General features: G+C 49.1%; 1 protein-coding gene and 1 long non-coding RNA gene across 7 annotated transcripts in view; one reads left to right on the top strand and one right to left on the bottom strand.

Annotated features, from left to right (window-relative positions):
* The window catches only part of RAPGEF4 (Rap guanine nucleotide exchange factor 4), a 402,358-nt gene that overhangs the window by 299,548 nt on the left and 79,413 nt on the right, over positions 1–23,397 (top strand). For 3 of the 5 annotated variants that reach the window (XM_075000657.1, XM_075000656.1, XM_075000659.1), the window contains exons 7-10: positions 189–242; positions 547–653; positions 10,075–10,196; positions 13,250–13,433. In XM_075000657.1, the coding sequence (XP_074856758.1) occupies positions 189–242; positions 547–653; positions 10,075–10,196; positions 13,250–13,433 (467 nt within the window). The remainder of the gene's footprint in view (positions 1–188; positions 243–546; positions 654–10,074; positions 10,197–13,249; positions 13,434–23,397) is intronic. The other 2 variants (XM_075000658.1, XM_075000660.1) reach the window with 2 other exon arrangements.
* LOC142016630 (uncharacterized) overlaps positions 2,924–23,397 on the bottom strand; it is a 119,629-nt gene continuing 99,155 nt past the window's right edge. For both annotated transcript variants that reach the window (XR_012646334.1, XR_012646333.1), the window contains exon 7: positions 2,924–3,649. This is a non-coding gene — a long non-coding RNA (uncharacterized LOC142016630). The remainder of the gene's footprint in view (positions 3,650–23,397) is intronic.

Raw genomic sequence — 23,397 nt, 5'->3', positions numbered from 1 at the left:
GGAGGCCTCTGTGCGATCTCCATACTTCAGAAGTAATCTTCCACACATATTTGGGGGCAGAGCTTGGCCCCAAGCTTTGCTCCTCATGTTGTTCATCCTTTTAGTTTTCATCAATGAATCGTTTTAAACTCGTTATTTTTCTTTTAAGTTTTTCTTATTATTTGTTTCATTTAAATTTTATTTTTCAGACACCCCTCATTGAACCTCATATCCCACTTCGTCCTGCCAAAACTATTGCACAGGTAACACAGTCATAGATGTGCTGGGGAACTAGGCTGCTGTGCACGTAGAAATAACTGATGGTATAAGTTTTTCCCCTACAGTGATATGATACTCAGCTGTAAAGTGGTGATGCTTTGCATAAGGCCTTTGGGTATCTTAGGCTTACAGTCCTCAGTATGTAACAGTATTCTTCACAGTTGTGCAGAGGCTTTTATTTTGTGGGGTTTGGGATGGTATATTGTCTTTCAGCAAACTGTATACTCAGATATTAAAAATGTTTAACATCTATTAATTTTGTTTTCTTTGTTCCTCACCTTTACCAAGGTGCCATCCGAAAAGATTCTCAGAGCTGGAAAGATTTTACGCAATGCAATTCTTTCCCGAGCACCTCATATGATAAGAGATCGGAAGTATCATCTAAAGACTTACAGGTGTGTGTGAGCTGATTGCATAAAGATTTTAGAACTTTTATATCTGCCATCCTCTGACTTGTGATTTACACCTTTGCATGTCTGCAGGTTTCAGAAGGTCTGAAATTTTTCTGGGATGAAATTGAGTCCATGATTGTGAACAGAGTTTACATATAACCCCCATAAACACTATGGCTAACTGAAATATTTTACACATCACGTTAAAAATATAAATCCAGGTCTCTTGATGTATCACTAAATAGTGAATGGAAATCTCATCAAACACTGTGCTGCTGCATTGATACCAAAATGGAGCTGCACTTAACATAAGAACATAAGAACATAAGAATGGCCATACTGGGTCAGACCAAAGGTCCATCAAGCCCAGCATCCCATCTGCCGACGGTGGCCAATGCCAGGTGCCCCAGAGAAGGAGAACAGAAGACAATGATCAAGTGATTTATCTCCTGCCATCCATCTCCTGCCCTTGTTATGAAGGCTGGGGCACCATACTTTATCCCTGGCTAATAGCCATTTATGGACCTAACCTGCAAAAATTTATCAAGCTCTTTTTTAAACCCTAATAGAGTCCTGGCCTTCACAGCCTCCTCGGGCAAGGAGTTCCACAGGTTGACTGTGCGCTGTGTGAAGAAAAATTTCCTTTTATTAGTTTTGAACCTACTACCCATCAATTTCATTTGGTGTCCCCTAGTTCTTGTATTATGGGAAAAGGTAAATAATTTTTCTATATTCACTTTCTCCACACCATTTATGATTTTATATACCTCTATCATATCGCCCCTCAATCGCCTTTTTTCCAAACTGAAAAGTCCCAGTCTCTCTAGCCTCTCCCCATATGGGATCCTTTCCAAGCCCCTAATCATCTTAGTCGCCCTTTTCTGAACCTTTTCTAATGCCAATATATCTTTTTTGAGGTGAGGAGACCACATCTGCACGCAGTACTCGAGATGTGGGCGTACCATAGTTTTATATAGGGGAAGTATGATCTCTTTTGTCTTATTATCGATCCCTTTTTTAATAATTCCTAACATCCTATTTGCCTTACTAACTGCCGCTGCACACTGCGTGGATGTCTTCAGAGAACTATCCACTATAACTCCAAGATCCCTTTCCTGATCTGTCGTAGCTAAATTTGACCCCATCATGTAGTACGTGTAATTTGGGTTATTTTTTCCAACATGCATTACCTTACACTTACCCACATTAAATTTCATTTGCCATTTTGCTGCCCAATCACTCAGTTTGCTGAGATCTTTTTGTAGTTCTTCACAATCCCTTTTGGTTTTGACTGTCCTGAACAACTTGGTGTCATCTGCAAACTTTGCCACCTCACTGCTTACCTCATTTTCTACATCATTGATGAACAAGTTGAACAGGATCGGTCCCAGGACTGAGCCCTGGGGAACACCACTAGTTACCCCCCTCCATTGTGAAAATTTACCATTTATTCCCACCCTTTGTTTTCTGTCTTTTAACCAATTCCCGATCCATGAAAGGACCTTTCCTCCTATCCCATGACCACCTAATTTACATAAAAGCCTTTGGTGTGGGACCGTGTCAAAGGCTTTCTGGAAATCTAGGTATATTATGTCCACTGGGTGCCCCTTGTCCGCATGTTTATTAACCCCTTCAAAGAATTCTAATAGATTAGACAGACACGACTTCCCTCTGCAGAAACCATGCTGACTTTTGCCCAACAATTCGTGCTCTTCTATATGCCTTGCAATTTTACTCTTTACTAGTGTTTCTACTAATTTGCCTGGTACTGATGTTAAACTTATCGGTCTATAATTGCCAGGATCTCCTCTAGAGCCTTTTTTAAATATTGGTGTTATATTGGCCGTCTTCCAGTCATTTGGTACCAAAGTGGATTTAAAGGATAGGTTACAAACCACTGTTAATAACTCCGCAATTTCACATTTGAGTTCTTTCAGAACCCTTGGGTGAATGCCGTCTGGTCCTGGCGACTTGTTACTATTCAGCTTATCAATTAATTCCAAAACCTCCTCTAATGTCACTTCAATCTGAGTGAGTTCCTCAGATTTGTTGCCTAAAAAGGCTGGCTCAGATTTAGGAACCTCGGTAACATCTTCAGCCGTGAAGACTGAAGCAAAGAAATCATTTAATCGCTCCGCAATGGCACTGTCTTCCTTGATCGCTCCTTTTATATCTTTATCGTCCAAGGGCCCCACTTATTTTGCTTAGTGTGGCATTTTGAAAGTTCATGTAGTGAAATTAAAGTCTTACGTTTTGTACATTGTCAGCTTTATTTGAAATTAAACTTTTCAGTTTACAGTCAGTCTTTTTGCTCTTCCTTTTGGTGGCAGCACTGTCTTACTGAAATGGGATTTCTGTGACACTAGCAAAATTGGCATTGAAAGTCCAAGACTGCAAATCATTCTTCATCCTCTTGCTGGATTAAGAAACCTTTAAGTAGCTTTTGTGTTTCATATTTAATCCAAACAATTCCAATATGATTCTGAGTGTACAGAAAATGGATTACAATCTTGAAGTACTTCCACTCTTGATAGTTAATCTGTGTGTCACTGATCTCTTTTTTCAGAGAGATACATTGATTTTCCATTAATTTCAGTCTAAAATTAACTTCAACATTAACTGATGTATTATAAATCAGTGAGAAACATGAAACACTTATGTTTATCTGAAGGGCTGTAGCAATATGCCTCTCTGAGGTTACTGTTTCTTATTTCAGAATAGTTTTAGGAATGGTACCCTGGTAGCATAGTGCATGCAGGTAGGTCAGTGCTGTGGAAGATCCTTTATATGATTTTATTTCAAGTAGTGTTTCCATGGACGCTCCACTCTGGGGTGTCAGTGCATCCTTGCTCCGGTGTTCAGAGATTCTTCTGTAGCTGTGGTTTCCTGTGCCACGCATGCTCGGTAGTGCCTCCTTGTGTGATCAGGCACGTGTGCGGCATGGGCCCCTCAGATCCTTATCTACCATTCTTGGCTGCAGATGGAGCTTCACTCTCTCTCTGAGATAAAGAAGAGTTTAGTTAGTTAGATCGATAGCATTTCTTCTACCCTTGTCACAGTTATTTCTCCTGTTCGATGTTCAAATTTAGAAAAAAAAAAGAAAAGAAAAGAAAAAGTTTAGTTAGTGTTAGTGCTCCAAGTCTCTGCACCGCTTGCATTAGGCACAGACTCAGCAGCATGCGAGTCCAGGGCTGAGGCACTTCCCCGCTCTCATGCAGCACTGGAGAAGGCACCAAAGCCCCATCGAGACACCACTTGGCTGAAGCCCCTGGCACTGGAGTGCAGCACAGTACCTAAGTGGCACCGCGAAGATTCAGCACCGATGGCGCGCACGGCCCCAGCGCTGGCCAGCTCAACACACCATGTGTCCCCAACACCACCCCTCAATGTCCTGGATTCGTCCAGACGCTTGGGGCTCTCACGTGGCTTGGGGACGAAAATGACCACCCTGGGAGGGGGCAGTTTTGACTGAAGGTGTGTGTTTTGATCACAGCACTCCAGTCCTATGCACTCCAACTGGGAGGATGTGCTGATTACCCTAGCTTACCCACAGCCACCCCCACCTTAGTTTGCATATCACTACTCATATCTGCAAGAAGCAGACCTTTATTGTCACCTTGACAGGCATGGTTGCCCTTCTCCTTTGTTCCACTGGCACCATCCACGGTATCCAGGGACCTCCTCATGTCACCACAGCCCACCATGTCAGCAGTGTATCCAACACCACAACATTCTGGGGCTGGGGATCCCCCTTAAGAGGGTGAGGATCCATCTCAGCTGCACCACTCCTCATCTTCACCAGATGACGCAGTGCTCTGGGATTTGCCTCCCCCTACAGACGACTCATGGGCTTTCCAGGAGCTATTTTGGCAGGTGGCCCAGGCCCAGGAAAAGGACCCACAGGAGGTGCCGGTCAAACTGTGCAGACTTCATTGCACCCTGCAGCTTCCCTCCTCCTCCAGAATTGTGATGCCCATGGATGAAGCCATAATGGACCCTACAAATGCTGTCTGGCAGATGCCAGCATCCATTCCTCCCACAACATGAGAGCTGGCAAACAAACCTTTGTGGCCTCTAAAGACATGGAGTTTCTGTTTACCCATCTTCAGCCAAATTTGTTGGTGGTGGATGCTGTCCACAACAAAAGTAAATCGTTTCGTTCCACTCCGCAGGACAAGACAAATAAGAAACGGGACATCATGGGACACAAAGTTTATTCCTCCAGCACATTGCTCCTGTGTACGGTGAACTACGTGGCCGTGCTGGCTGACTATGACCACCTGCACGACTCCAAGCTGCAGGAGTTGGTCCCCTCCTTAATGTGATCTGCGAAGGGCACATCATTGCCCACACGGCACTCCAATCCCTGGTGGACGTGGTGGACACGGCAGCTAGGGTCATGGCCTCCACCATGCTCATGGGGCACACATCGTGGCTCCAGCCCTCAGGAATCCCCAAGGACCTGCAGCAGAAAGTGGATGACCTTCCCTTCAACAAACATCATCTGTTTGCGGAGAAGATAGATGAGGTCCTTCACTCTATGAAGGATTCTTGCACTACATTGTGTACCCTGGGAATATACATCCCCGCATTCAATCAGGCATGGTACCCTCCCTACCAAAGATGATGGGAGCAGTTCCAGCAGCAACTGCAATACTTTCAACCTTGCCAATGGCACAGAGCCCAATGGTGAAGACCCCCCCAGCAATCGCACCAACAGCCCACAGTCTCCCACCCTCAACAACCTAAGCAGCCGTTCTGAGGATCTGGTCAGGAGACTGAGAGATCTTTCTGCTCCAGCCATTGCACAGTGTGGTTGCCATCCATTCCACCACTGCCTCCACCCTTTCTTCCACCACTGGGTCGACATTACCTCGGAGAAGTGGCTCCTGGAGCTAGAGGCCTGGGGGTACTCTATCCCATTTATCTCTACCTCCCTCACCCACCCCGATAGCCTGTCTCTCTCAAGGAACCGCTCTCATGAGCATCTTGAGCAAGAGGTACAGCACCTCCTCCATGTGGGTGCTGTCAAGCTGGTCCCTGAGGAGTTTCGGGGCAGGGCTTCTACTCCACATACTTCCTAACCCAGAATAAAAACGTGTGTGTGTATGTTTGTGTGTGGAGGCCCATCCTCAATCTCAGGAGCCTCAACAAATACATTCTATATCGACATTTCAAGATGGTTACGACCATTGTTCAGGCTCTGGACAGAAACAACTGGCTCTCAGCTCTCAACCTACAAGATGCCTATTTTCACATCACGATCCACTCAGCACATAGGCGCTTCCTTCGTTTTACAGTTCAGTCCCACGATTACCAGTGCCAGTCCTCTTGTTTGGGATCTCCACCATGCCCAGGGTGTTCTCCAAGGTTCTGGTGGTCACAGCCGCCCACCTGCATTGTCACGGGGTCATCATCTTTCCCTATCTGGACAATTATCTTTTAAAAGGGCCATCATTCCGGGAGTCCCTTCATGTGGTGACAGTCACCATGGACCTGCTAAGCCTGGTCTTCCAAATAAACTACGAGAAATGCATTCTTCAGTCCATGCAGTTCCTGGAGTTCATTTCGTTCCTCACTCATCCCATCACCAAACGTTTTCTGATGGGTCTGCAAAACACCTTTCCATCAGTACATCTTCCAGTCCTTATATGGTACCTTAACCATGTACTCACCTGCCTCATGACACTGCTGTCTGAACCCCTGGCAATGTCTTCCTGGCTCCATCTGTTGATTAAGGTCTTGTCTTTAGTTACCAGCATGCTGGCCAGGAGGGTTGGGGAGCTTGCCGCTCTTATGGCTGAACTTTCTTATACGGTGTTTACCAAGGATGGAATCACTCTCCATCCTCACCCTACGATTCTTCTCTCCGCTTCACATCAACAAACCTGTCCACTTACCTGCGTTCTTCCCAAAGCTGCAGGCCCATCCTGCACATGCAGCATGCCACACTCTGGACGTTTGTTGGGCATTGGCCTTCTAGGTTGTTCACATGAGGCCTTGGCACAAGTCTCCTAGGCTCTTCCTATCCTTTGTGGAGCAGCCCACGGGCCTCCCTGTTTCATCTCAATGGCTGTCCAAGTGGATCTCCACCTGTATTCACACTTGTTATGCACTTCACTGAAGGGAGCTTCCGAGTGCTGTCACCGCTCATTCTACACAGGCTGGGTCTTCCACTAGTGTCTTTCTCAAGAACATACCCCTTATGGGCATATGAAAGGTGGCAACGTGGTCTTCCAGCAATACATTTGCACATCATTACACTCTCCTGTCTTCCATTGCTTCCTCCATTCAAGTGGGTCAAGCAGTTCTGTCAACTGTAATTATTACTGGGCTCCAAACCCACCTCCATAATGCAACTGCTGCTTTATAGTCACCCAGAGTGAAGCACCCATGAGGAGGACTACTCACCTTGTGCAGTAACGATGGTTCTTCGAGATGTGCATCTCCATGGGTGCTCCACTTCCCTCCCTTCTGCCCTTGCTTTGGAGCGTCCTGCTCTATTTGCTGGGGTAGAGAATGAATGAAGGGGCCTGCTCCACGCATGTGCCAGACAGTACAAGGAGGTACTACTGCATATGCATGGCATAGGAAGCCACAGCAGTAGAAGAATCTCTGAATGCTGGCACGAGGACACACCGACACCCCAGAGTGAAGCACCCACCGGGGGACACATCTTGAAGAACCATCATTACGGCGCAAGGTGAGTACCTTCCTTATCTGACAATTCACCTTTAGCAAAAAATGCTTGCTATTTCACTGTTTGACCTCTTAAATAAGGACTTCCAGTGCTTTAGAACTATGTCAAACTGTGCTGTTTATGTCAGGGGGGCAAATCTCTCTGATGAGAAATATTTCAAAAACAAGTTACAGTCTAACCTAAATATGAGCATATCAGCAGCCCGTCACCTTCATAATTAGAAGCTCTGTGTGGATTGTAGAACAGCGAGAGATGTTTAGATGAACCAGGCAATCCCTGTTTGTATGTGGTCTCAGATGGGTAGCTGTGTTAGTCGGCAGCTTCACAAATAAGGAGCAGTTGGTAGCACCTTAATGACTAACAGCTTTATTAGGTCATGAGCGTTCGTGAGAAAGACCCACTGAAGAATCAGAAGAAGTGGGTGTTACCCATGAAAGCTCATGACCTAATAAAATTGGTCAGTCTTTATGGTGCTGCAGGACTGCTTGTTGTTTGTATGTGGTTATCTTTGTCCTTTTCTAGCTTTGATCATGCTGCTGAGGGGTTTCTGTTCCTGTGTTTTATAGCTTTTATAATTGGAGATACACATCTCCTAGAGCTGGAAGGGACCTCAGGAGGTCATCTAGTCCAGCCCCCTGCCCTCTTGGGAGGGCCAAGCACCATCCCTGACATCTATTTGCCCAATCCCTAAACAGCCTCCACAAAGATTGCGCTCACAACTCTGGGTTTAGCAGGCCAATGGTCAAACCACCGTGCTATCCAGTCTTCACAGTGTATCCTGAAGGTGGTCTGAGCCAGGCATCATGATCTCCTTTGGGATGTTTTTTCAGAGCCTTTGGACAATGGTTGGGTAGAGTTTACTTTCAGCACAAGAACTGAGATGTGATATCTATAAGTCATGCTTCTGTGTTAGATTATTACAGCTAGCATGGGAAGTCCTAGAGAAGAGTGTAAGCATAGCTTCTTTCAAAGGTCTTACAATACCAGAAAATCCAGGGAACTACAGCAGATTGTGGTGCTATTATAATACTTTCTCTTCAGCTCCTCCTGTTTGGACTCCATTGACTGACGAAGTGCGTGAGGCCTAATGTGTCTGTCTTTACCCAGGGCCCTGCCAAATATAAGGCTGGCCCATCTAAAGGCAACACATTCTCTTTATTAGCCAGCTGCCCAGTAATGAACTTGTTACATTTGATATCCACTGGACTAAACATATTATTTCATCTTCCCTCAGCCTTCCATCACCTTTTTTTTTTTTTAATGCCTGGTAATTTGTAGAAAGGTTTCTAGTCACTGGGCACGTGGGCTACGTCTACATGAGAAGCCTCTATCAACAGAAGTCACTGTCAGATGGGATTTCATGGCAAAACTGTCAACAGATTGTGTCTATACATAAAAGCAGATTGAAAGAGCAATCTAGACTGCCCGGCCCTCTCTCGACAGAACGGCTGACTGGAAGCTTTGCAAACAGGGCTGCCCGGTGAACTGGAAGCCCCGTCTGTTGACAAAAGGGCCCCAGGGCATCTACACAGCTGTTTTGTCAACTGTCACCAGGACACTCTTGAGAGAGGCATTATACCTAAACAGGGAGAGGTATAACCCTGCTGGCAGGTGTGGTGGGTTTTGTTGACAAACTTTTGACAAAACACATCTTGTGTGTAAATGTCCGTGGTTATTTGCAACAAAAGCCCAGTTTTCCCAGGAAAAGCATCTCATGTAGACATAGCCATGGAGTTTAGAACTCAGTTCTGGGTAGGTCTTGAAATGTAATATGTTTCTTAAGAAAATTACAGAAAGATGTCTGAGATGAATCTGTGAAATTTACAAATATAAAAAGGTAGTAAAAAGGATTAAACATTTATGAGAATTAGAATGGCTTTTAAATTTATATTAGCTATGCAAAAAAATTGTTGTTGCTGTTATTAATTAGGTAATACCTCAAATGTACCTGGCTCTCCGTTTCCCCACTTGTAAAAAAGGAATAATGATACTTGATCAACTTTGTAAAGTGGTTTGAGACCTACTGATGAAAAGTGCTGTATAAGATTTAAGTGGTGTTATGATTTATTATTTACAGAAATAAAAAAGATATAGTCCTTTGCCAACAATTATATTGTTTTGAAGTTTTTATGCTTCAAGGGAAAATGTGGTTAACTAGTTTCATTCCAGTACAGCATTGCAAATTTAGATGCTTTATGTGGAGTATTAGGTATTTATGGTTTGCTTTGTGACATGGGGCATAGAATGCTGCCTTGCATGATCCAGTATGGCACAGAGCGGCTCTTATGTTTGTAGTACCCAGAGGCAATTGTAACGCTGACAGAACTGGGTTGCCAGCACCAGGGATTGAACCTTCAATCATAGGGACTAAAGCCCTGTGTGCTACTGCATGAGCTAAAGGCTAGGTGGCCTTTAGCTCATGTGGTAGAGCACAGGGTTTAGGCCTTCTGAGCAGAAGTTCAATCCCTGGTACCAGCAACCCAGGTCTGTTGGTGTTACATGTGCTTAGAATTCCATTTTGCAGAAGTCTCTCAAAATTAAGCATTTTTGACCAGTCTTTCAAACAGGTGTAAACAGATGATAAATAGATGATAGTGAATACTGTTTCAGCGTTGTTTTTTCTGTATAGAGGTCTGACTAGTCCTGCTGATTCAGTTCGTTCAGACTACTACTCTTGACAGAATCCTTTTACTAACCTGTTTTAATATGATTTTTGACCCTCAGGCAATGCTGTGTAGGAACAGAACTAGTGGACTGGATGATGCAGCAAAGTCCTTGTGTTCATTCACGAACACAGGCTGTTGGCATGTGGCAAGTATTGCTGGAAGAAGGTGTTCTCAACCAGGGTAAGATACACTTCACCAGACTTCAGCTGAAATGTGGGGAGTGACTCTTATCAAAGTCTTTATGGGTCTCCTTCATGAAAAGAAAAATTGATAGTGATCCCATTAATAACACAGCAGAGAGTGTCCTAATTCATCAGCACAAATGCAGCAGTATTGATTTCAGCATTCCAGAAATATAGTGTTGTAACTCAGGAGAATATTAAAAAGTAAATGAAACTGCAATGTAATGGCAGCAGCAATTCCAATTATCCTCATTAGTGTGTATTCACAGTTCACTGATAGTGTTATGATATAGCCATCTTCGTACACCAATTGGGAAAAAAACTGATGTGCTGGCACAATGACATTAAAGTAATGGGTTTTGAATAGAAGAGGCCCTGGTTTTAGCTTGGCTTGTTTATAAGGACAAGTTACAAAATTCAGGCCTGTATTGCAGACATCCTGATGTTTCAATCTGAGATACTGGTTCAAGTTTATCTGTTTTTTTTCATGGCCTTTAAATGTACCATGTACTATTGTTAGGTTATCTACAAAAAAGGATTTTTATACAATAGCCTACCCATTTCTTTCTTTAGCATCACAACCACTTTCAGAATGGGTTCAGTATCCAAGGTTGTATGTGTGCAGTTAAGCTCGTAATAGCAGTCTCATTTTCCAGGGCAGTCACTGGATTTCCAGACTACACCTCCATTTCGCACCTTTACCCCTTGCATCTGTGAGAGGATTCCTCCCTGCGGGGGAGCAGAGTGATTTCTCCATTGCCCTTCCCTGAGGTTGTTGATAGCTCTAACTTCTGACAAGGGCTACATAGAACCTGCAGTGTTTGCTACATGAGCACCTTCAGTCAACCACCTGGAGTGGAACTGCCTTCTTGCTTGTAGAAGAGGTTGGAGGGTGAGAGTTTTGCCCTGTGACCATCTTATCATGACAGACATTCTGCCATCAGAAGGATTCCATTTGAGTCCATGCCTCTGAATAAATACAAAGGAGACAGAAGCAACTGCAACAACTACCGTGGAATCTCCCTCCTAAGCATCACTGGTAAACTGTTCGCTCGCATCATCCTTGGCAGACTCCAGAAGATTGCTGAGAGGGTGTACCCCGAATCACAGTGCAGATTCCTCGCAGAGAGGTCTACCGTTGACATGGTCTTCTCTCTAAGGCAGCTGCAGGAGAAGTGCAGGGAGCAGAGAAAGCCACTCTACATAGCCTTCATTGACCTGACCAAGGCCTTTGACTTGGTCAGCAGGGATGGTCTGTTCAAACTGCTCCACAAGATAGGCTGTCCTCCACGGTTACTCAAGATGATCCAGTCGTTCCACGAAGACATGAGAAGAACCATCCACTATGACGGCGCATTATCGGATGCTTTCAGAATCAGGAGCGGCATCAAACAAGGATGCGTGCTTGCTCCGACATTGTTCGGGATCTTCTTCGCACTCCTCCTGAAGCAAGCCTTTGGATCTTCAACAGAGGGCATCTTGCTGCACACAAGATCTGATGGGAAACTGTTTAACCTTGCAAGGCTGAAAGCTAAGTCTAAGGTGCGAGAAGTCCTCATCAGAGACATGCTGTTCGCAGATGATGCTGCTGTAGTGTCTCACACAGAAGACCAGCTTCAAAAACTGCTGGATCAGTTCTCCAAAGCGTGCAAGGACTTTGGGCTTACCATCAGCCTAAAGAAGAGAAACGTACTCAGTCAGGATGTTGCTGAATCCCCATCAATCAGCACTGACAACTATACGTTAGAGGTCGTCCACGAGTTCGTTTACCTGGGGTCCACCATCACTGACACCCTGTCATTGGACACTGAGCTAAATAGGAGGATCGGAAAAGTGGCCACAACTCTGTCCAGACTCAGCAAGAGAGTGTGGAATAACAACAAACTGTACACTCACACCAAAATGCAAGTCTACAGAGCCTGCATCCTCAGCACCCTCCTTTATAGCAGCGAGACTTGGACCCTGTATGCCTGCCAGGAAAAGAGGCTGAACGTCTTCCACTTGCGCTGCCTCAGGTGCATCCTTGGAATATCATAGAAGGACAGAGTGACCAACACCGCCGTCCTCGAACAAGCTGGAATCCCAACCATGCACGCCCTCCTCAGGCAGCGTCGGCTCCGCTGGCTTGGCCACGTCCACAGGATGAATGATGGAAGGATTCCAAAAGACATCTTGTATGGTGAACTAGCCTCTGGCAAAAGACCTCCCAGACGCCCCCAGTTGCGCTACAAAGATGTCTGCAAGAGAGACCTCAGAGAGGTAGACATCGAGCTGGACAACTGGGAAGAACTAGCAGACGACCGCAGCAGATGGAGGCAGGGGTTACACAAGGGCCTTCAGAAGGGCGAGATGAAGATCAGACAGCTAGCAGAGGAGAAGCGAGCGCACAGAAAGCACAATAAGGACTTGCCAGACACCAACTACATCTGCAAGAGATGCAGCAAGGACTGTCACTCTCGTGTGGGTCTTCATAGTCACAATAGACTCTGTAAATGCAGTCCTCAATTGAAACTTTAAAGGGCGCGATCCATAGTCTATGCAGACTGAAGGATGCCTACTACTACTACCATGCCTCTGAATTTGGCCCTGCCATTTTCATAGTATCCTCTAGGGACCTTTCTCAGTATATTACTGTTAGGTCTTGGCCACGCTAACTGGGAAAGGAATCATACTAGCAGGTTTTGCTTGGAACAGCTTTGTTCAAATACAGTTGTTGTCCATACAATTGTTGGATCAGTGTAGACAATTTCACCTCAATAAATTACTTTGAAAAAATGTGTCTGAGAAAGCTACATATATTAGAAATATTTTATAAACCATTTATACTGCAAAACTAAGGAGAAGTTTCTAGACCTATAATTTTGTACAAGCTATTAACATATACCAGAAGAAAGGGGAATTTAATCTTTTGGTATTTCTCTGCCATTTTCTCTTGCTTGTTAAACTATTATATCTCTGCCACATGCCCCATAATATGCTATTTCTGTGAAAGTTCATTTTTAATGAGGAAAGTTTAATGTTGATATTTGGTGTTAATATTGTTGGTTTCAGTGGATCAAGAGCACCATTTCCAAGACAAATACTTGTTTTATCGATTTTTGGATGATGAGCATGATGATGCCCCTATGCCAACTGAAGAGGAGAAGAAAGAATGTGATGAAGAGCTGCAGGATACTATGCTTCTGCTGTCTCAGATTGGTCCAGATGCCCATATGAGGATGATACTCAGAAAACAGTAAGCAGATGAATATTTTAGATCAGGCTCAATGCCCCTGAACTGTGTAACACAGAGGGGTTGAAATTTTGGCCCAAATCGATATCCAATTCTCGTGGGTCATGGCTGTAGCTTCTGCAAAAATCAAGATACTCTCAAGGCTTTTTCTCTGCAAAATAATTCTTTCAAGTGAACTTGTGAGTTCACAGAGGCAAGTTCAAGAAAGATATTCACACAGGGCTTGATTCTGCATCCTTTGGGGTGCCTGGCAAGATTCTTTCTGCATTTATGGGGTCTGGGCTGGGGCTGTAAAGTAAAGTGCAAGTTTCCCTACAAAAATGGGTTGAATGCAATAGAGCTATTGGACAAAAGAGTCCTCGGTGTTCTGTTTCTGCTCTGCATCCTTCCCCTCCTTCACTTTTGTCTCAGTGTTTGTCTGTTTAGGGCGTAAGCATTTTGGCACAGGAACCCGTCTTGCAGTTACATCTTTGAGCACAACATGAACAACAACAACAAAGGCTTAATAAAAATCTTGAATTTCAAAAAGTGTAAGCATTGAAACAATCAGATATTTGGTCTCATGGAATATGATTTCTGGTGTGACAGTATTTCAATAAGGACAGCTTCCATTTTTGTTAGTGTTAGTGGCCATTACTGCACTGAAAATCAAAGGAGGTCTCTCCCTGTGTCACATGCTAAAGAAAAACCAACTGATGAGCCTGATGGTTCTGCAAACCCATCTAGGGTCAGTGAAAACTTGCCATTTTTCACTCAAGGAGTTTTTCTATCTGTCTTCCATTGGGATGGGGAGCAGAGCTCCTCAAACCCAGGAGTAGATGGGAGATGATCCATCAAACCATGGTATTACCTGAGAACAGTGGAGACCAGAACAATTCATGCTACTGACCCATACTTTTACACCACTTCCTAGCCCCTCACCACCTGATAGGTGCATGGCTTCTGCAGAAGTATTCCCATAAATTACAGTGCTTATGCTGTCCACCAAATCCTTCTACATGTAGTGACTTTCACTGGACACAGGACAACCAATATAAGTCAATACTGATAAAATCAGTGATAATCACCACCTTAAAATAGCACCTGTTCCCCCCTCCATGTATCTTCTCCTCATCTCAACAGGCTGGATCCCCATGAAAAATCCTGTAATGATATTCTATGAGATGCGAGGGACAGAGAGAACCTATTTCAGTACTGTCTCTCCTATCTTCTGCATCCTCCTGCCCTGCCTTTGCTGATTTATTTTCTGCCTGCTGCTCAGGAAAGCAAGCTCATAGCTTATGGAACCATGTTACTGTTAAAAACCTCACTGAGATATATCAATGCCTTTGAATCCTCCGTGGATACTCAAAAGCCTGGCAGTTTTGATCAGAGGCCACTATATCCACCAGGAGTTCAAGGTTGCATAAGGGCCTTAAGGGTTTTGTCTCTGTATCAACCTGAGCAGGACCCCCAGTTTTCAAACAAACACAGCTGCTTTTATAGTCACTATTTCTGGAGAGGTTGCAAAGCTTAGATAATCACTACAAAACAAATAAGACAATATTCTTTGATGAGAAGATTACTTTGAGAATTTGGTTGTATAATGAAGCTGTTGCTTTGAAAGGTATTTTCTATTGTTCGTGGTCTGAAACTCTTCAGTAAAAAGTGTCGCTTGTTTTGACAGCCAACTTAAAAAATTCTCTGTTTATTACATTAACTGCAGCATTTTAGCTGTCAAACTATGAAAGAATGTTCTATAGTTTAAAAAACAGAATAGAGCTTCAGAGAAATTTTTGACAGGCTCTTGTTGCTATTGGTATTTAAAACACACACACACACACGTACATTGTGAATGAGAAATTAGCTTTTTGTGAAGCTGCAAACATAGCTCTCTGCTTGCTCACAATGCCTGCTATCACAGGTGAAGACCTGTAGTACATTTTTTGGAAAATATTTTAGGTCTAACACAGCTCTAACGTGCAAGCTCTTCAATCCATCAGTATGAGAATGATATGTAGATTTGTTTCTATTTAGTTTGTGTTTAATATGCCTAATTGTAGCCAGTGTGATGGTAGGTGTGATATAGTGTGAAGCCTTAAAGGCCATATTCTGATTCTGTGTAACCCTATGGGATTTTTCACCATAAGCTTCTATGAAATCAAGAGTTAGCACTGAGATAAAATTCAGGATGTCTTTCTGCATTTCACCCTACTGAGGTTTGCGTGATAATACAAGAAAAATATGTGAGAAATGGAATTTAAGGAAATCGTCTAGGAGCTGTGACACACCCATCCACACTCCCACCCCTCATCCACATGTGGCAGCTGACAGTAGCCTGTTGTCCTGCCTTCACTGTGAGGTCATAGCCTGGCAAGATACAATGTTAAGAATCTTTTAAAGGAAGGATATTAACCTTTGTGAAATCTGTGTTCAGTTTAGCTGGCACTGTAATGCAGTTTTATGTTATGTGTGTGTAAAATGAAGTTACATTGGCCCTCAGCTAATCCCAACCCAGTTTTTATCATCTCCAAAGTTTGGGATCAGAAGTGTAATGAAAACAGCAATTGATCTCGCCAGCACATATGTGGCTCCTCGATGGCTGTGGCCACACTGGCAGCTCATTTCAAAATAATTTTCGAAATAAGGGGAAATTTCGAAATGAGCAGGAGAGCGACTACACAGCAATTGCTCATTTGGACATTAATTTCGAAATTAAAAGGCGTTCATTTCGAAATGGTCATTCCACTCCCGTTTTGGGAATAACGCCTCCTTTCGATGTTAATTTCGAAACTGAATGTGTGTAGATGCTCCCTGGCTGCCATTTCAAAATGAAAAGTCCTCCACAGAGCCAGCTGCTCCCACCAGCAGCCAGAGCTCTATGGCTGTCAGCTGCAGGTGCCTTAAAGCTGCAGGGACACAGAAGCCCCGTGCAGGAAGCTGAGTGTGTGCTGGCAGCCATAGGAGCACGAGGTGGCCAGACAACACTCCCAAGCACCCTCAGAAAGTGACACCCCACTGTGGCTGGACCAATGACCAGCAGCCAAGACCCCCCAGGATCCTCGTGGAGCCAAGGGGTCCGGGCGGTGGGGCTCCCAGGGCTCTGGGCAGCCCCCAAAGAGGAGGGAGGACCTCTGGCTGGAAGCTGAAGTCTAGGACCTGCTGGCTGTCTTGGGGGAGGACATCCTGCTCAAGATGGAGGGGCAGAAGAGAAACGCAGATGCCTTCGCCCGCCTCGCCAGCAACCTTGCTGCAAGGGGCCACCCCCTCCGGAACCCCGACCAGATCCACTCCAAAGTGAAGGAGCTGTGGCAGGGCTATGCTCGAGCAAGGGACTCAGCCAGTCAGTCAAGGGGAGCACCGGCCACCTACCCCTACTTCAGGGAACTCCACCAGCTGCTGGGACCCAGGGAGGCTGCACCACTCGGGGAGACCCTGGACACAGCAGAGCCAGAGGGGCAGGGTGAGGAGCCCTAGCCAGGACCCTCGATGCCCCCCCCACTGCAGGCCCCAAAGTACCTGCTGGCACCGGTGACAGCGACAGTGGGAGCAAGGGACTGGTGTGCATTGCCAAGCCCTCCGAGGGCCCTAGCCGGGCTACCTCCACCCGGGCTTCCCCTGAACCACCCGAGGAACCCTCAGGTAGGACCGGGCATGGGGTGCACTCATCGTGCAGGGGAGTGGGTGGTCCCTAATGCAGCCAGTACAGGCCTGGGCACACGGCCATGGGCCAGGGAGCCGGGGATGGCCATCATCGCTGCCAGGTGGGGCCCGCATGGGGCCATGGGCTGCCATGAGGGTCAGAAGCCTGGGAGGGCTGGGGCAACCACTCTAATGTCCCCACATTGATGGACCCCACAGAAGACAGGCCACCCCAGAGCCCCTCACCACAAGCAGAATGGAATGGCGGTGGGGACAAGGCCGCTAACCCACAGTACCTGGGCTCATGAATGATGGGGCACCACCTTCTTGCCTTATGTCTTCGCAGCCTCAGCATCTGCCAGGCACCCCAGTCCCCTGGACGTGCCTGGGAGCCCCTCCACCTCCCTCCGCCCCAGCCTCTCCCTCTTCCCCACCATCCCCCTCCGCCCCAGCCTCTCCCTCTTCCCTGTCACACCCCTCTTCCTCAGCTCTTCCCTGTTCCCCAGCCCTCCCCCCCCGTGCCCCTTCTGCCCCCCTGACCCTTGCAGCTCTTTCCCCAGCCAACATGACCCTGGCCGAGAGGTGGGAGCTGGCGCGCTGGCTGTGGCCAGGTGAGCCCTGCCCCTCTGTGGCTCCCCCCCACCCTCCCAATGAGTCTGTGCCCCTAGATACACCAGTCCAGTCCTACATCCCTGTTCTACCTGTCCCATCCCAGCCCTGCAGTTGAATTTATTTAACGGTGTATAGCTGTGTCTACACGTGCACGCTACTTTGAAGTAGCGGCACTAACTTCGAAATAGCGCCCATCACGGCTACACGTGTTGGGCGCTATTTTGACGTTAACATCAACGTTAGGCGGCGAGACGTCGAAGCCGCTGACCCCATGAGGGGATGGGAATAGCGCCCTACTTCGAAGTTGAACGTCGAAGTAGGGCACGTGTAGACAATCCGCGTCCTGCAACATCGAAATGGCGGGGTCCGCCATGGTGGCCATCAGCTGAGGGGTTGAGAGACGCGCTCTCTCCAGCCCCTGCAGGGCTCTATGGTCACCGTGTGCAGCAGCCCTTAGCCCAGGGCTTCTGGCTGCTGCTGCGGCAGCTGGGGATCCATGCTGCATGCACAGGGTCTGCAACCAGTTGTCGGCTCTGTGGATCTTGTGTTGTTTAGTGCAACTGTGTCTGGGAGGGGCCCTTTAAGGGAGCGGCTTGCTGTTGAGTCCGCCCTGTGACCCTGTCTGCAGCTGTTCCTGGCACCCTTATTTCGATGTGTGCTACTTTGGCGTGTAGACGTTCTCTCGCAGCGCCTATTTCGATGTGGTGCTGCGCAACGTCGATGTTGAACGTCGACGTTGCCAGCCCTGGAAGACGTGTAGACGTTATTCATCGAAATGGCCTATTTCGATGTCGCTACATCGAAATAAGCTACTTCGATGTAGGCTTCACGTGTAGACGTAGCTTATGTGTCCTGCCTCGGGTAGGGTTGGCAAGGGTGGTGCTGATGGGGCAGGGCTGAGAAGCCTGGGGCGGGGGGTTGCATGGAGTGAGCAGGGCCAGGTCACAGGGGCCCCTGGGCAAAGGTCTCCTGGAGGGCCTCCCGCACGCACACCCCCTCCCAGTTTACCTGGTGACACGGGACCACACCTGGCTGCTCATAGTGCAGCACGGCCTCGGCTGCCCAGTGTGCCACAAAGAGCTCCTGCTTGCTCTCCACGAGGTTGTGGGGTATGTAGCAGGTGCCCATGACCACGGGCACACTGGGCAGGCCTACCTCCAGGCGCATCAGGAGGCACCTGAAATGTGCCTTCAGACGGCCAAATGCCCGCTCCACGGTGTTCCTGGCATAGCTGAGGCAGGCATTGAAGAGGTCCTGGCTCTCATTGGTGTGCCCTGTGTAGAGACACATTAGCCAGGGCTGGAGTGGGTAGGCAGCATCAGTGACAATGCATGGGGCATAGTCATGTCCCCCACCAGCAGTTCCGGTGGGGGGATGTAGGTGCCCTCTGCTATCCTGCGGCTGAGCCACAAGTTTCTCAGGATGTGGGCATCGTGGGCCCTGCCCGGCCACCGCACAAAGATGTCAGTGAAATGTCCTTGGGCATCCACAAGGGCCTGTAGGATGATGGAGTGGTAACCCTTGCGGTTGATGTACCGTCCCCAGCTGGGTGGTGGGGCCCAGATGGCGATGTGGGTGCTGTCCAATGCATCGATGAAGTTGGGGAATCCCAGCTGTTGGAAGCCGGCCATGGCAGTGTCTACATCCCCAAAGTGGATCAGGCGGCGCAGGAGGATCCTGTTGATGGCACCGACAACCTATAGGGTAGAGGGCACAGGTGCCCAAGAGTGTGTGGTAGCATATGGGGGCCCCACTCCCTGAGACCTCCTTCCCAGGGACCCCAATCCCTGGGGCCCCACTCCCTGGGAACCCCCTCCCAGGGACCCCACTCCCCAGGGTCCCACTCCCCGGACCTCCCTCCCAGGGACCCCAATCCCTGGGGCCTCGCTCCCTGGGACCTGCTCCTCAGAGCCCCACACCTTGGGACCCCCCTTCCCAGGAACCCACCGTGGGTGTGTGGCCCCGGGTGCCTTACCTCAAGGAGGACGACCCCGACGGTGGCCTTCCCCACCCCAAATTGGTGGCCAACCGAGCAGTTGCTGTCGGGGTGGCCAGCTTCCACAGAGCAATGGCTACTTATTTCTCCAGGGGGAGCATGGGCTGCATGCGGGTGTCCTGGTGGCGAAGTGCTGGTGCCAGCCAATGGCACAGCTCCATGAAGGTGACCCAAGTCATCCGGAAGTTGCGGACCCACTGGTTGTTGTCTCACTCTCCTAGGACGATGTCCTCCCGCCATTACCTGCTGGTGGGTTACCGCCAGAGGCGACGGTGCGGCTGGAATAGGCGGTGCTCCAGATGCACCGTGGGAGGAGCCTGCAGGAAGGTGGCCATGTGTCGGGCAGCACGTAGCCTCATATGGCATGCTGTCAGGATGGCCATGAGGCTGGCCACAATGTTCAAGGTGTCCCCGTCAATGAAGTGCTGCGGGTCCATGGCAGGCAGTGGTGTGGTGGCTAACCAAGGCTCTGCTGAGTGCTGTGCTGGAGGTCGTGTGCTGTAAGCAGCCAGGGTCCTCAGTGTGTGCACGGGGGATGTATTTGGGAGGAGCCCTTTCAGAGGTTGGCTCACTCGTGTTCCAGGAAGGGCTTGTCGGCCATTTGACCCTGCCCTCACCATTTCCTGCCCTGTTATTCCGAAATGAAGCTGTGGCTGTGTAGCCGCTCCATTTCCAAATTATTGGGAGTCATTCTGATGTTGCAGATCACAACGTCGATCCTCATTTCCTGTGTCATAGCTTCCATGCCACTTATTTCAAAATGGCTTATTTGGAAATAACGGACAGGGATAAGCCATTTCGAAATCACTCTCTAGTGTGGCCACAGCCGATAGTTAAGTAGATTCTGTGTTTTTGTCCACATTCTAGTAAGAAAAGCCCAGTGTCTCTGACCTTGATAAATTCCTCGAACAGTGAACAGTACTTATTGATCACTTAATATCACCTGAGGTCTCCCATCCCTTAATGAGCCAGTCTGATTTTCCATCTATCCCCATTTATTATCCTATATATTACCAGGCATTGTTGCTAGAATATGTCCCCTGCAGAAACTAGGCCTTTACACAGCAGGATCCTACAAATCTATATCAGTGGGTCACCAAACATCTTTAACAGAAGCAGTGATGCCTAATATCTCTACATAGCCGCGTCTACACTAGACGGCTATTTCGAAGTAGCCGTGCCAACTTCAAAATAGTGCCCGCTGCGTCTATGGCTGCGTCTACACGTGCACGCTACTTCGAAGTAGCGGCACCAACTTCGACGTTAGGCGGCGAGACGTCGAAGTCGCTAACCTCATGAGGAGATAGGAATAGCGCCCTACTTCGACGTTCAACGTCGAAGTAGGGACCGTGTAGATGATCCGCGTCCCGCAACGTCGAAATTGCTGGGTCCTCCATGGCGGCCATCAGCTGGGGGGTTGAGAGATGCTGTCTCTCCAGCCCCTGCGGGGCTCTATGGTCACCGTGGGCAGCAGCCCTTAGCCCAGGGCTTCTGGCTGCTTCTGCGGCAGCTGGGGATCTATGCTGCAGGCACAGGGTCTGCAACCAGTTGTTGGCTCTGTGTATCTTGTGTTGTTTAGTGCAACTGTGTCTGGGAGGGGCCCTTTAAGGGAGCGGCTTGCTGTTGAGTCCGCCCTGTGACCCTGTCTGCAGCTGTGCCTGGCAGCCCTATTTCGATGTGTGCTACTTTGACGTGTAGACGTTCCCTCGCTGCGCCTATTTCGATGTTGGGCTGAGCAACGTCGAAGTTGAACATCGATGTTGCCGGCCCTGGAGGACGTGTAGACGTTATTCATCGAAATAGACTATTTCGATGTCGCAACATCGAAATAAGCTATTTCGATGTTGGCTGCACGTGTAGACGTAGCCTATATGTGCCGAGCACTATTTTGAAGTTGAAATCAACGTAAGGCAGCGAGACGTCGCAGTCGCTATCCTCATGAGGAGATGGGAATAGCGCCCTACTTCGACATTGAACGTCGAAGTAGGGCACATGTAGATGATCCGCGTCCCGCAACATCGAAATAGCGGGGTCGTCCATGGCGGCCATCAGCTGAGGGGTTGAGAGACACTCTCTCCAGCCCCTGAGCTCTATGGTTGCTGCGTGCAGCAGCCCCTTAAAGCTCCCCGCCCCCTTATTTCCTGTGCAGGAAGCTGAGAGCTTGTGCAGGCAGAAGCACTGCCACGTGCACAGCCTATACGGACCTCAGCAGCCCCAGTCCAGCACCCTGCACCTCATGGCATCCAGCCAGCCCCCCAAGCACCCACAGGACACCCCCCACAGGGGACCCAGGGCTCCCAGCCTGCCAGCCAGAGGGGGAAGAGGCAGCGGGGCCCCTCCTGGACGGAGGCCGCGATCCAGGACCTGCTGGGGCTCTGGGGCGAGGAGGAGGTGCTCCAGGTAATGGGGAGCAAGAGGCGGAACGCGGACGCGTTTGCTCGGCTGGCCGAGGGCCTGGCTGCCCAGGGTCACCCTGCCCACACTCCTGACCACGTCAGGAGTAAGGTAAAGGAGCTGCAGCAGGGTTACGCCCGGGCCTGGGATGCGGCCAGCCGATCTGGGGCTGCCCCTGCCACTTGCTTCTTTTACAGGGAGCTCAGGTCCATCCTGGGCCCCTGGCACACCTCCTCCCCCCCGGCCACTCTTGACACATCGGCCAACAAGCCCCAGCAGGCCCCGGAGACGGAGTCCGCCCCGGAGGCAAGCCCTGTACCTCAGGGGCCCCCCCAGGAGCCCACCCCTGGGACGCTGGAGGAGGAGGAGGGGAAGTCCTCCAGCAACGGGGGGCTCCACATCGCCCTCCCATCCCGCAGCTCCAGCAAGGCGTCCGCCCAATGGGTGTCCCCTGAACGTGGGAGCAGACCATCAGGTATGTACCCCACCGGTGCACACCCCCGGGATTAAGGGGCGGGGACAAGAGACATGATCAGGGCCCTCTACACGCCCAGATGACCATGGCCCCAAGGACAGCAGTGGCATGTACCTCAGAAGAGTGCATCAGCCCCTGCCCCCCAGCAGGACAGCGCCATGCCCCATCCCTGGGGATGTGGGGAGCGGAACCTAGGGTCCCCTGTGGAGGCGGGGACACCCAGCAGCAGCAGCAGCATCTCTGGGGGATGGGGATGGAGAACCAGCAGCAGAGGGGTGGGGGGACAAGGGCCACAGGTCGGGGCCCACACTAACGGCTGTCTCCACTCTTGTTCCCCCCGTGTTCCACAGCTGCACCATCAGAGGGCCCGGAGAGCGCCGGCGAGGTGTCCGTGGTCCTGGAGAGCCCACCAGGGCCATCCCAGCAGGCCAGCCCCTTGGCGGAGCACAGACCAGCCCCAGGACAAGGCCAACAGAAGAGGAGCCACCTGCGGATGGCCACGGACCCCCAGCTGCTCGCAACCCTCTGGCGTCAGCTGGAGGTGTCGGAGCGGTGCCTGCAGGTGGAGGAGCGGCGGCTAGAGCTCCAGGAGCGAGCACTGGCCTGGTGCCAGGAGGCTTGGGGGGCCTTCATGCACACATTCCACCAGATTGCACAGCACCTGGCCCCCCCTGCCGCTCCGCCTGCCACTCTGGCCGCCGCTCCACCTGCCGTCCCTCTGCTGTCTGCCACCCTGGGGCCTGCCGCCGAGGGGGACCATGGGCCTGCAGACACCGGCTGGCCCTATTTGCCGGTTCTCCCAGCCCCCACCCAGCCTCGACCAGGGCTCCGGCCGAGACGTGGGTCGCTCCCCCCAACACCGGGTGCTG

The sequence above is a fragment of the Carettochelys insculpta genome, chromosome 8 (genome assembly GCF_033958435.1).
Source record: "Carettochelys insculpta isolate YL-2023 chromosome 8, ASM3395843v1, whole genome shotgun sequence".
Classification (NCBI taxonomy): Eukaryota; Metazoa; Chordata; order Testudines; family Carettochelyidae; genus Carettochelys; species Carettochelys insculpta.
Note: the sequence above shows the minus strand (reverse complement) of the source record. Positions and strands in the feature narration are given on the sequence as shown.